Source organism: Coregonus clupeaformis, chromosome 24 (genome assembly GCF_020615455.1).
Source record: "Coregonus clupeaformis isolate EN_2021a chromosome 24, ASM2061545v1, whole genome shotgun sequence".
In the NCBI taxonomy this organism is placed as follows: domain Eukaryota; kingdom Metazoa; phylum Chordata; class Actinopteri; order Salmoniformes; family Salmonidae; genus Coregonus; species Coregonus clupeaformis.
In genome coordinates, this window is record NC_059215.1 from 30,391,940 (window position 1) to 30,405,025 (window position 13,086).

Here is a 13,086-nt window from a genome sequence, read left to right on the forward strand (position 1 = left end):
GGGAAGGAGGGGAGAAAGGGAGCCGAAAGAGAAAAAGGGAGGGAGGGGAGAACGGGAGAAGAGAGAGAGAGGGAGGGAGTGAAGGGGGAAGGAGGGGAGCGGGGAAGGGAGTGAAGGAAGAAAGGGAGACCGGGAGGGAGGGAGGGGGAGGGGAAGGGAGCTATGACTGGCGCCCCCTGGAGTTAGAGACTAGCTCTTGTCTCTGTAATGTCTCTAGTGTTAGACACAGCACACTGCAAGCATTGAGACAAGTGCACCAAAGGTTAGGGACAGTCAGCACAGGTATTTTTGATGTTAAGGCAAAAATGCCACAGGGGATGGGGGGACATGTCTCCCACAACATTCAGAACAGGTTGATTCGTCCCCCCAATAATTTCTTTAAATAAAAAATAAAAAACGCATCATAAACAATGGTAACATGTGTAGAATTGCAGGAAATTAGCCTTAACGGTTGACTTTGGGCACAAAAAAAACGGTCCAACTCCTCTTTCTCAGTTTCCAAACAGAAATGGGGTGTGGTTCATCGATGTGTCATCCTGGTCATGCGCATCCCGACTTAGCTAGTTCGTTAGCTAAGCTAGCCACCTGTAGCTAGCCAGTTACTCCTCCACTATATATTGATGTAATTTCAAAGGATTTGTTTTAGGACGGAAGATCGGTAAGAAAGTTTTTTTTTTAAGCATTAAGGCCCGAGGAGGTGTGGTATATGGCCAATATACCACGGTTAAGGGCTGTTCTTATGCGCAACGCTGAGTGCCTGGATAAAGCCACTAGCCGTGGTATATTAGCCGTATACCACAAGGGTGCCTTATTGCTATTATAAACTGGCTACTAACATAATTAGAACAGTAAAAATAAATGATTTGTCATACCCGTGGGATACGGTCTGATTGGTATACGGTCTGAAATACCACAGCTTTCAGCCAATCAGTATTCAGTGCTCAAACTATCCAATTTATAATGGTGCATTGATCAGTTATTCAGTTTTTACGTTTTTGCCCAAAGTCAACCTTTAAAGTAAGTGTCCAGTGTTTCCAGATTTCTATGACATTTGACCTATAATTAATTACAATATGAGTGAAATGCACTGAACAAAAATATAAACGCAACAAATAAAAGATCCCTGAAATGTTCCATATGCACAAAAAGCATATTTCTCTCAAATTTTGTGCACAAATTTGTTCACATCCCTGTTACTGAGCGTTTCTCCTTTCCCAAGATAACCCATCCACCTGACAGGTGTCGCACATCAAACAGCTGTTTAAACAGCATGATCATTACACAGGTGCACCTTCTGCTGGGGACAATAAAAGGCCACTCTAAAATGTGCAGTTTTGTCACACAACACAATGCCACAGATGTCTCAAGTTGAGGGAGCGTGCAATTGGCATGGTGACTGCAGGAATGTCCACCAGAGCTGTTGCCAGAGAATTGAATGTTCATTTCTCTACCATAAGCTGCCTCCAACGTCGTTTTAGAGAATTTGGCGGTACGTCCAACCGGCCTCACAACCGCAGACCACATGTAACCACGCCAGCCCAGGACCTCCACATCCGGCTTCTTCACCTGCGGGATCGTCTGAGACCAGCCACCCGGACAGCTGATGAAACTGTGGGTTTGCACAATCAAATATTTTCTGCACAAACTGTCAGAAACGTCTCAGGGAATCTCATCTGCGTGCTTGTCGTCTTCACCAGAGTCTTGACCTGACTGCAGTTCGGCGTCGTAACCGACTTCAGTGGGCAAATGCTCACCTTCGATGGCCACTGGCACGCTGGAGAAGTATGCTATTCACGGATGAATCCTGGTTTCAACTGTACCGGGCAGATGGCAGACAGCGTATATGGTGAGCGGTTTGCTGATGTCAACGTTGTGAACAGAGTGCCCCATGGTGGCGGTGGGGTTATGGTATGGGCAGGCATAACCTATGGACAACGAACACAGTTGCATTTTATCGATGGCAATTTGAATGTACAGAGATACTGTGAGGAGATCCTGAGGCCAATTGTCGTGCCATTCATCCGCCATCACCTCATGGATCTGTACACAATTGAAGTAATTGAAATTTGGCATTTGAAACTATTGACATTTTAAAATATTGGGCCATGCATATTGGGTAATTTAGGCTACTGATGGTCCCTAACTAGCCCCATAGGGATATCAAATGTTAAACCAAATGACCATGGGCATTACGATCTGGGTCGTGTGCAGCTGCGCTCAGAATTGATGATTACTTGGGTGCTGCCTGCCAACTGTGGGCATGTGGGCAGAATTGAAATAATGCCGCGTTCAAAACAACTGGGAACTCGGAAATCTCCGACTTCCTTGAGTTCAAGACAACTGGGAACTCGAAAAAACTAGCTCCGACTTGGAAAAATCTATTTGCATGTCATCCAACTTGGAATTCCAAGTCGGGAACACTGGCCTCTTTCTAGAGCTCTGACTTTCCGTCCTGAAGATCACTGACGTCATGACTTGACTTCGGTTTATCCGAAGTTCCCAGTTGTCTTGAACGCACCATAAACGCAACCAAATGAAAACTGTTATGGTACCCTTCATTCCATGACATTTTTTCCTATCATCTCGCAAATCTCAGTTTTGGATGAGACTGACTTTATGACCAACATTTTCCTATTTGCACATTTTAGTACATTTTGACACTAGAATAAATGTTTCTGACTCATATAATCGATGCTCATATTGTATGTAAATTTGAAATAGCTGGATTGCATCTTTTGAGGACAATGGTCTGCGCTAACACAAGATGGCCACAAGATATCGCAATTTCATAAGATACGAACAGTAAGGAGTTTGGGAAAGGAGTGGAGCAAACACCTTGGCCAAGGTGAATTTGTGAATGTTTATCTTTGATTTACTTTATAGACAGAAATATAGCACCTGTAGTTCTTAGGGCTACTTTCTTTGTACTAAAAACACTTGACCATTTTAAAAGACACTTAGGACATGCAGACAAACAGAAAAACAGTTAGACAAGATTATTTTATTATGTGGACAAGAGACAAACATTGATTTACTTTTTGGTTACGTCATATAAGCTAATACATTTTTACAGGTAAAAAGTGATCAAGCTAAGTTTTACTTGATTCTTACAAGCGGGAACGCGCCTGTTGGGAACGAGCGCAGTTTCCTGGGTGCGTGAAAGCGTCACACAGGACGATGAAGTGGTTAGCTGGCGATGTGGCGAGTATGAGAAGATAAGTTACAGCAGGTTGGTTGGCAGCGGTTGTCGCATTCTCGGAGGAGGACAACGCAAACGAGGGAATTAAAGTGTCTTATGAGGACACACAGCTAACTGGAATACCTGTGTTGATATCATTTGGGATATAGCGGAGTGCGAAACAGACGAGGGCAGCCCCGCGAGGGCAAGTGTGTGCTGCTGTGGCGGTCCTGCTAGCGAAAGATGAACAAGAACCACCGAGTGCCGAGCAACCGAACTCTGAGCGCCGTGGAGGTGAAGAGCAAGGTGCGTTGCTTGCAATATTAGCTAGCTAGTTGCCAGTACAAAACAGCTACTATGTAACTATTTTATGAGTTATTGAAGGCTCCTAGCTTACTACTTACAAATGATGGCTAAATTAGCCTGCTAAGTGGCTTGTCAGCAAGTTATGTTGTAATTCAATTGTCTCTTCTGCGCCAGTTAGCTGTACCAGTTTGCTTGCTAGCTAGTTGGCCAGCCAGTTATCTAGAGCCAGTTATCTAGCCAGCGAACGAACAAACAAGTGTAAAATGTGGATTGGTGTGAGGAAGGCATGTGTTGGTATCCAATGCATGGATCGATGTTTTACCACATTATTTGTACGAATTCTATTATTACGCCGCGGTCGGAACCCTGTCAAAAGCTTTGGAGATTAGGCAATGTTGTGACTGTACCCAGCCACCCACATAATGAGCGAATACTTGTCAGCGAACCACACATTGTTGTGGTTGAGTTTGGACAATATGTTACACAATTTTATATGATCTGATTGGGTGAATATTTATGGTTACAATAAAATAACTAAAATAGCCATACTTAACAAGCTTTAAAAGCATCTGAGATTGCATCGCCTACTGTCTGGTTGTTAATTAGGTTTGCTAATCGGTTATGAAGGTTGTTGGCCTAGAGCGCTGACAAGTCATTCTGCTGTTCATTGTCCCGTGCGCAGGTGCCAAAGGCACAGGTGATCTTGGTTCCTTCCGCATATGATTTCTAATAGTAAACATAAGTCATTGCGCAGTTTGGGTTCAATATTCCATACCTCTAAATAGCTACATTTCCCATTATTGTGATTATCCCCAAATTAATATTCAGTGTCACTATTGGAATGTCACTAATAATAATGCAGGGGTCCCTAAATCCATTCAAAACACTAACTTTTTCATCAATACATGTTATGAGATGTTGTTAAGGTTAGACATTAGTCTCATGAAAAGGGTGACAATGGTACTGATCCCCAGTTTCCCAAGTGCAGATAAAGAAGAATACAATTTGTTTGTCATCTCCAGCCTGATTAGACAATGGGGTACTAATCAACCATACAAACCCAGTCCCCAGCACTGTGCAGCAGTAACCACAACACTGCTAGTCGCTGGGTGCATCATCGTAATGCAAAAAAGGGACGGGAGGATCCAACCCTTGTCTTTCGTTTCACTTTGGCAACAGGCATTACTCCAACCATGTCAAACAAAACATGTTTGTGGCAAACTGCCCTCTCTAATAGAGTACCACCAACAAGAGTTACTGCAACCAGTGACCACAGTGTGATGGACTTGGTAGATTTCAGATCAGTGCTTTTCCTATCGATGTGCCAGCGATCGAGATGGGTGTGTGAGTCCTTATCTCTGTAATTATAGGCTGCTATGACATACACAGGCACAAGCACACCCACATCTGCATATTGAACATTTTAACTGATGCACAGATTGTACTCATTTTCACACATACAAGCCAAGGACACATAATCAGTGTTTATACTAACTGAGTGACGCTCTGGACTACTAGACACTCAACCAATTGACTCACGACCACTATGTGGTAGAGTTTTATTTTATAAAATGTTGAATTTGGCCTTTACTATTATAACTGATTGAAACGCATTGAATAACACATTCATAAATGGCAAACAATAATAAATCATAAGGAATAAGGTTTTGAAGTGTCTATCCTATATCTAGGAGATAACAAAGCTCAGGAAATATTAGTTTTTTTGGACACATATTTAACCCTTTATTTTTGTTGGCACAAAACTACCTGCATACAGTGCATTCAGAAAGTATTCAGACCCCTTGACTTTTTCCACATTTTGTTACATTACAGCCTTATTCTAAAATTGATTTAAAAAAAACAAACAGGTTTTTAGAAATTTTAGCAAAAAATAAATAAATGGAAATATGACATTTACATAAATATTCAGACCCTTTACTCAGGACTTTGTTAAAGCACCTTTGGCAGCGATTACAGCCTTGAGTCTTCTTGGGTATGACGCTACAAGCTTGGCACACCTGTATTTGGGGAGTTTCTCCCATTCTTCTTTGCAGATCCTCTCAAGCTCTGTCAGGTTGGATGGGGAGCGTCGCTACACAGCTATTTTCAGGTCTCTCCAGAGATGTTTGATCGGGTTCAAGTCCAGGTTCTGGCTGGGCTACTCAAGGACATTCAGAAACTTGTCCCGAAGCCACTCCTGCGTTGTCTTGGCTGTGTGCTTAGGGTCGTTGTCCTGTTGGAAGGTGAACCTTCACCCCAGTCTGAGGTCCTGAGCGCTCTGGAGCAGGTTTTCATCAAGGATCTCTCTGTACTTTGCTCTGTTCATCTTTCCCTCGATCCTGATTAGTCTCCCAGTCCCTGCCACCGAAAAACATCCCCACATCATGATGCTGCCACCACCATGCTTCAACGTAGGGATGGTGCCAGGTTTTCTCCAGACGTGACGCTTGAATCTTGTTTCTCATGGTCTGTCATGTGCCTTTTACTGAGGAGTGGCTTCCGTCTGGCCGCTACCATAAAGGCCTGATTGGTGGAGTGCTGCAGAGATGGTTGTCCTTCTGGAATGTTCTCCCATCTCCAAAGAGGAACTCTAGAGCTCTGTCAGAATGACCATCGGGTTCTTGGTCACCTCCCTGACCAAGGCCCTTCTCCCCCGATGGCTCAGTTTTGCCGGGTGGCCAGCTCTTGGAAGAGTCTCTGTGGTTCCAAACTTCTTCCATTTAAGTATGATGGAAGCCACTGTGTTCTTGGGGACCTTCAATGCTGCAGACATTTTTGGGTACCCTTCCCCAGATCTGTGCCACGACACAATCCTGTCTCGGAGCTCTACGGACAATTCCTTCGACCTCATGGCTTGGTTTTTTTTATAGACAGGTGTGTGTGCCTTTCCAAATCATGTCCAATCAATTGAATTTACCACAGGTGGACTCCAGTCAAGTTGTAGAAACATCTCAAGGATGATCAATGGAAACATGATGCACCTGAGCTCAATTTTGAGTCTCATAGCAAAGGGTCTGAATACTTATGTAAATAAGGTATTTCTGTTTTATTTTTTTATACAATTGCTACAATTTCTAAAAACCTGTTTTCTCTTTGTAATTATGGGGTATTGTGTGTAGTTTGAGGGAAAAAAATAATTTGAATCCATTTTAGAATAAGGCTGTAACGTGGAAAAAGGGAAGTGGTCTGAATACTTTCCGAAAGCACTGTACTTCCATTTGTTTGTATAAGTTACCTTCAGACGAGTCCTGTGACACTTGTGGGGGTCGTAGAGAGAACCACCGATTTTCGGGATGTCTCATGGTCTGACAAACACAGCTGTAGCTCGGCCACCTTCCACCGCAGATGCGAAAGGCCAACATAGGCGGATGCGGTGGATCGAGATGCAGCCATGCTTATTAAACTGACGGATTTTGATGGGGAGTCCTTTATGTTACTTATACTGAACAAAAATATAACCTCAACATGTAAAGTGTTGGTCTCATGTTTCCTTATGAATTCCAGAAAAGTTCCACAAATAGCTTTTTTCTCTCCAATTTTGTGCACAAATTTGTTTACATCCCTGTTAGTGAGAATTTCTCCTTTACCAAGAAAATCCATCCACCTGACAGGTGTGGCATAACAAGAAGCTAATTAAACCACATGATCATTTCACAGGTGCACCTTGTGCGGGGTACAACAGGCTACTCTAAAATGTGCAGTTTTGTCACAACACAAAATGCCACAGATGTCTCATGTTTTGAGGGAGTGTGCAATTGGCATGCTGACAGCAGGAATGTCCACCAGAGCTTTTGCCAGATAATTGAATGTTCATTTCTCTACCATAAGCCGCCTCCAACGTTGTTTTAGAGAATTTGGCAGTACGTCCAACCGGCCTCACATCCGCAGACCACATGTAACCACGCCAGCCCAGGACCTCCACATCCGGCTTCTTCACCTGCGGGATCGTCTGAGACCAGCCACCCGGACAGCTGATGAAACAGGTATTTTTGCACAAACTGTCAGAAACCGTCTCAGGGAAGCTCATCTGCGTGCTTGTCGTCTTCACCAGAGTCTTGACCTGACTGCAGTTTGTCGTCGTAAGGGAAAATGCTCACCTTCTATGGCAACTGGCACGCTGGAGATGTGTGCTCTTCACGGATGAATTCTGGTTTCAACTGTACCGGGCAGATGGCGTTGTGTTTGCTGATGTCAAAATTGTGAACAGAGTGCCCCATGGTGGCGGTGGGGTTATGGTATGGGCGGGCATAAGCTACAGTGAGGGGGGGGGAAAGTATTTGATCCCCTGCTTATTTTGTACGTTTGCCCACTGACAAAGAAATGATCAGTCTATAATTTTAATGGTAGGTTTTGAACAGTGAGAGACAGAATAACAACAACAAAATCCAGAAAAAATACACATTTCAAAAATGTTATAAATTGATTTGCATTTTAATGAGGGAAATAAGTATTTGACCCCTCTCAATCAGAAAGATTTCTGGCTCCCAGGTGTCTTTTATACAGGTAACGAGCTGAGATTAGGAGCACACTCTTAAAGGGAGTGCTCCTAATCTCAGCTTGTTACCTGTATAAAAGACACCTGTCCACAGAAGCAAGCAATCAATCAATCAGATTCCAAACTCTCCACTATGGCCAAGACTAAAGAGCTCTCCAAGGATGTCAGGGACAAGATTGTAGACCTACACAAGGCTGGAATGGGCTACAAGACCATCGCCAAGCAGCTTAGTGAGAAGGTGACAACAGTTGGTGCGATTATTCGCAAATGGAAGAAACACAAAAGACTGTCAATCTGCCTCGGCCTGGTGCTCCATGCAAGATCTCACCTCGTGGAGTTGCAATGATCATGAGAACGGTGAGGAATCAGCCCAGAACTACACAGGAGGATCTTGTCAATGATCTCAAGGCAGCTGGGACCATAGTCACCAAGAAAACAATTGGTAACGCACTACGCCGTGAAGGACTGAAATCCTGCAGCACCTGCAAGGTCCCCCTGCTCAAGAAAGCACATATACATGCCCGTCTGAAGTTTGCCAATGAACATCTGAATGATTCAGAGGAGAACTGGGTGAAAGTGTTGTGGTCAGATGAGACCAAAATTGAGCTCTTTGGCATCAACTCAACTCGCCGTGTTTGGAGGAGGAGGAATGCTGCCTATGACCCCAAGAACACCATCCCCACCGTCAAACATGGAGGTGGAAACATTATGCTTTGGGGGTGTTTTTCTGCTAAGGGGACAGGACAACTTCACTGCATCAAAGGGACGATGGACGGGGCCATGTACCGTCAAATCTTGGGTGAGAACCTCCTTCCCTCAGCCAGGGCATTGAAAATGGGTCGTGGATGGGTATTCCAGCATGACAATGACCCAAACACACGGCCAAGGCAACAAAGGAGTGGCTCAAGAAGTAGCACATTAAGGTCCTGGAGTGGCCTAGCCAGTCTCCAGACCTTAATCCCTTAGAACATCTGTGGAGGGAGCTGAAGGTTTGAGTTGCCAAACATCAGCCTCGAAACCTTAATGACTTGGAGAAGATCTGCAAAGAGGAGTGGTACAAAATCCCTCCTGAGATGTGTGCAAACCTGGTGGCCAACTACAAGAAACGTCTGACCTCTGTGATTGCCAACAAGGGTTTTGCCACCAAGTACTAAGTCAGTACTAAGTTGCAGATGGTCAAATACTTATTTCCCTCATTAAAATGCAAAACAATTCATAACATTTTTGACATGCATTTTTCTGGATTTTTGTTGTTGTTATTCTGTCTCTCACTGTTCAAATAAACCTACCATTAAAATTATAGACTGATCATGTCTTTGTCAGTGGACAAACGTACAAAATCAGCAGGAGATCATACTTTTTTCCCTCACTGTACGGACAACAAACACAATTGCGTTTTATCGATGGCAATTTGAATGCACAGAGATACTGTGATGAGATCCTGAGGCCCATTGTCTTGCTATTTAATCCATCACCTCACGTATCAGGATGATAATGCATGGCCCCATGTCACAAAGGATTTTTGCACAGTTCCTGGAAGCTGAAAATGTCCCGGTTCTTCCATGGCCTGCATACTCACCAGATATGTCACCCATTGAGCATGTGTGGGATGTTCTGGATCGACGTGTACGACATCGTGTTCCAGTTCCCGCCAATATCCAGCAACTTCGCACAGCCATTGAAGAGGAGTGGGACAACGTTCCACAGGCCACAATCAACAGCCTGATCAACTCTATGTGAAGGAGATGTGTTGTGCTGCATGAGGCAAATGGTGGTCACACCAGATACTGACTGGTTTTCTCATCCATGCCCCTACATTTTTTTAAAGGTATCTGTGACCAACAGATGCATATCTGTATTCCTAGTCATCTGAAATCCATAGATTAGAGCCTCATTTATTTATTTCAATTGACAGATTTCCTTAGGAACTGTAACTCAGTAAAATCTTTGAAATTGTTACATGTTGCGTTATATTTTTGTTCAGTGTAGATTGACACACACAGCTGTGTCAATATACTCTTAAGGATTAAACACTCAATATACTTATTCCAACCACTGTGTAATGTTTTTCTGGTTTGTCAAAACTGTTTGCTGCTTAATTCTTTCTACAAACACCAAGATCATTATCCTTCCTCCTATCCAATCTTTAACTGCGGTCTGTCTGTCTCTGTCTGTGTGTCTTTGCGCATTCCTATGTGTCTCAGTTTGGGGCCGAATTCCGTCGGTTCTCCCTGGACCGGTCGAAGCCGGGTCGGTTCGACGAGTTCTATGGACTCCTGCAGCACGTGCACCGGATCCCCAACGTGGACCTGCTGGTGGGTTACGCCGACGTCCAAGGCGACCTGTTGCCAATCAACAACGATGACAACTACCACAAGGCCATCTCTGTGGCTAGCCCGCTGCTACGGCTCTTCCTGCAGAGGAAAGGTAAGAAAGGATCAAACAAATTTATTTTACATCCAAAAAGCAAGCAATGCAGAGGCAGAAGCACAGTGGCTACGAAACACTCCCTAGAAGGCAGGAACATAGGAAGAAACCTAGAAAGGAACCAGGCTCCGAGGGGTGGCCAGTCCTCTTCTGGCTGTACCGGGTAGAGAAGGATCGCACAGAGCCAGGGGGCAGGTCAGCATGGGGCAGAGGGAAGGATTATTTTTTCGAAGTTTATCTTTTTTTTTAAATTGTAACTTTTTACTGGTACTTCTTCTTCTATGGTGATTGTAGTGAATTGCTTACTTGCTTAGTCACACGGGTGTTCCTTGTTCGTGTGAGTTAGCTGATTAAAAAAACAACAACAACAACAACAAGCTATCTAACAGTCACGTGAGATTCTATGTGTGTAATCCCACAGTCTTTCCTCCATCTCCTAAAACAATCTCTGTGGTTTCAAGCGAAGTGTCCTATTCCACCCTCTGTATGGCCATTGCCTTCTGCTATTTTAGTAGCCTATCCTCTCTTGAATGTTTAAAGGGATACTTTGAGATTTTGACAATTAAGCCCTTTTGTCTACTTACCCAGAGTCAGGTGAACTCATGGATACCATTTGTATGTCTCTCTGTGCAGTTTCTGGAGCCATTGATAACTAGAATTAGCGCAATGACTGGAAGTCTACCTGAGCTAGCATGCCAAAATCTCCCTTTTAGTATGACAAACATGTGTTCTGTAAATAGGTCTGTCAAGCCTGGGCGCATTGGACGCATTGGATTTGGGCAAAATATCATATCACAATATTTTTGACGGTATTTCGTTTTTTGAAAAATAACAGTTCTACATTTGCTTAATGAGTTGTGCATGACCCTAGGGTGGCAACACAAATTGTAAGTGATTTCAATGTCGGCTTTCTCCATTCTGATTTGTTTTATACTGTTCAATCAAACCAAAAGTTGGATCTCATTTGAGATCATTTCCACACTGCCACGTAGGGCTGCACGATATGGGCAAAAAAATCTAGGCCTTATTTTTTTACCAAATATTGCAAGTGCAATTTAGATCAAAACACTTGGGTGAACGGTTGGAATCATGGAAATAGAATGGAAATAGAATGAAGATTCTAAATCTATAGTTAGAATGTAATAGTGGGCACTGAATATGTTTGACATAACAACGAATGAAAAAGCCAGAGAGGCGTTCTAATACTAATAGAATACTAATAGGATCTCTATGGAGGCATTATTCTGACAGGGTAGGAACCAAAGTGTTGGTCAGTGTTTCCCAGGGGAGTGGGACCCTATAAGCTTTGGCTACATTAAATGGTTAATGTCTAGATGGGGTATTGCTTTTGTAAACTTTGACATCAAAAGTAGATTTTCTTTTATTGCATTTTAGCTAACCCTAACCCTTTTCCTAAACTTAACCTAATTATTCTAACCTGGTTCTTAAGTTCTCATAAACCTGCTACAAAAAGTCAATTTTGACAAAGGCTGTACCCGTTCTAGATGACACCAATTAAATGTTTTCTCTTACTTCATGTAGCTAACACATTCATACTTAGCCTATTCCTCTCTGATTTATAAGATACTGTTGCACAAACAATATGCTGATTTAGGCCTACACCAGCACTGGTATCAGGCTGTATTAGCTAGCTACATTTGATCTGACTCAGTACATTCATTAACAAGCTAACTTGTGATTAGCATTAGCGGCTAACATTATTTATTTTAGCCACAACTTGCTAAGAAAAGACAAACTAGCTGTTTGCAGACTGTAAAATACACAAACTAATAGTGTAAATATAGAACGCTTGTGGATTTATATTAAGAAGCAAAGTGGAAAGCAGCATCGTTGTCATCAAATCAAGCTTTATTTATACAGCACATCTCATACATGTAATGCAAAGCAATGTGCTTTACATTAAAAAACAAGGAAAATAAAAGCTGGAATATTTACTACACAACAAACATAAGATGCACAAACTGAACAACTAAAAAGCACCCTAAGGAAAAGCAAAGCTAAAACTGTGTTTTTAAGATCTCTTTTAAATAAGTCTACAGTTTCAGCCCCCCTCAAGTTCTCTGGCAGGCTATTCCAGAGGCTGGTGGCATAATAACTAAAGGCTGCCTCTCCATGCCTCTTGGTACCAGGCTTTGGGATAGTTAAAAGTCCAGTGCCAGAGGACCTGAGGGACTTACTGGGTACATAACTTAAAAGCATGTCTGACATGTATTGGGGTGCATAATCGTGGATTGATTAAAAAATCAATAGAAGAATCTTTAAATGTATTTCTACAACTCACAGGCAGCCGGTGCAGAGACCTTAAAACCGGTGTAATGTGTCCTCGCCGTCTGGCCTTGGTCAGTACCCGTGCTGCAGCATTCTGTATGTTTTGCAGTTGACCAATGGCTTTCTTGGGTAGAGAGCATTACAGTAGTCAAGCCTGCTTGTTATAAAAGCATGGATGAGTCTCTTATCAGCCTGAGAGAAAAACGGTCAAACCTTGGCAACGTTCCTCAGGTGGTAAAAAGCTATTTTGGTCACATTCCTAATGTGTGATTAAAAATTTAGTTCAGAATCTAAAATAACACCTAGGTTTTTGACCTAATGTTTTATCTTTATTGCCTGTGAATTAAAATGTGCAGCTAGATTCTCTCTGTGCTATGCCTCCAACAATAAG

General features: G+C 43.0%; 1 protein-coding gene across 1 annotated transcript in view; it reads left to right on the forward strand.

Moving 5' to 3' along the window:
- Nucleotides 1–3,163: 3,163 nt before the first annotated feature.
- The window catches only part of LOC121537486 (partitioning defective 6 homolog beta-like), a 35,491-nt gene continuing 25,568 nt past the window's right edge, over nucleotides 3,164–13,086 (forward strand). Inside the window, exons 1-2 of the mRNA XM_041845107.2 lie at nucleotides 3,164–3,484; nucleotides 10,184–10,406. Coding sequence (XP_041701041.1) covers nucleotides 3,422–3,484; nucleotides 10,184–10,406 — 286 coding nt within the window. The 5' untranslated portion in view covers nucleotides 3,164–3,421. The remainder of the gene's footprint in view (nucleotides 3,485–10,183; nucleotides 10,407–13,086) is intronic.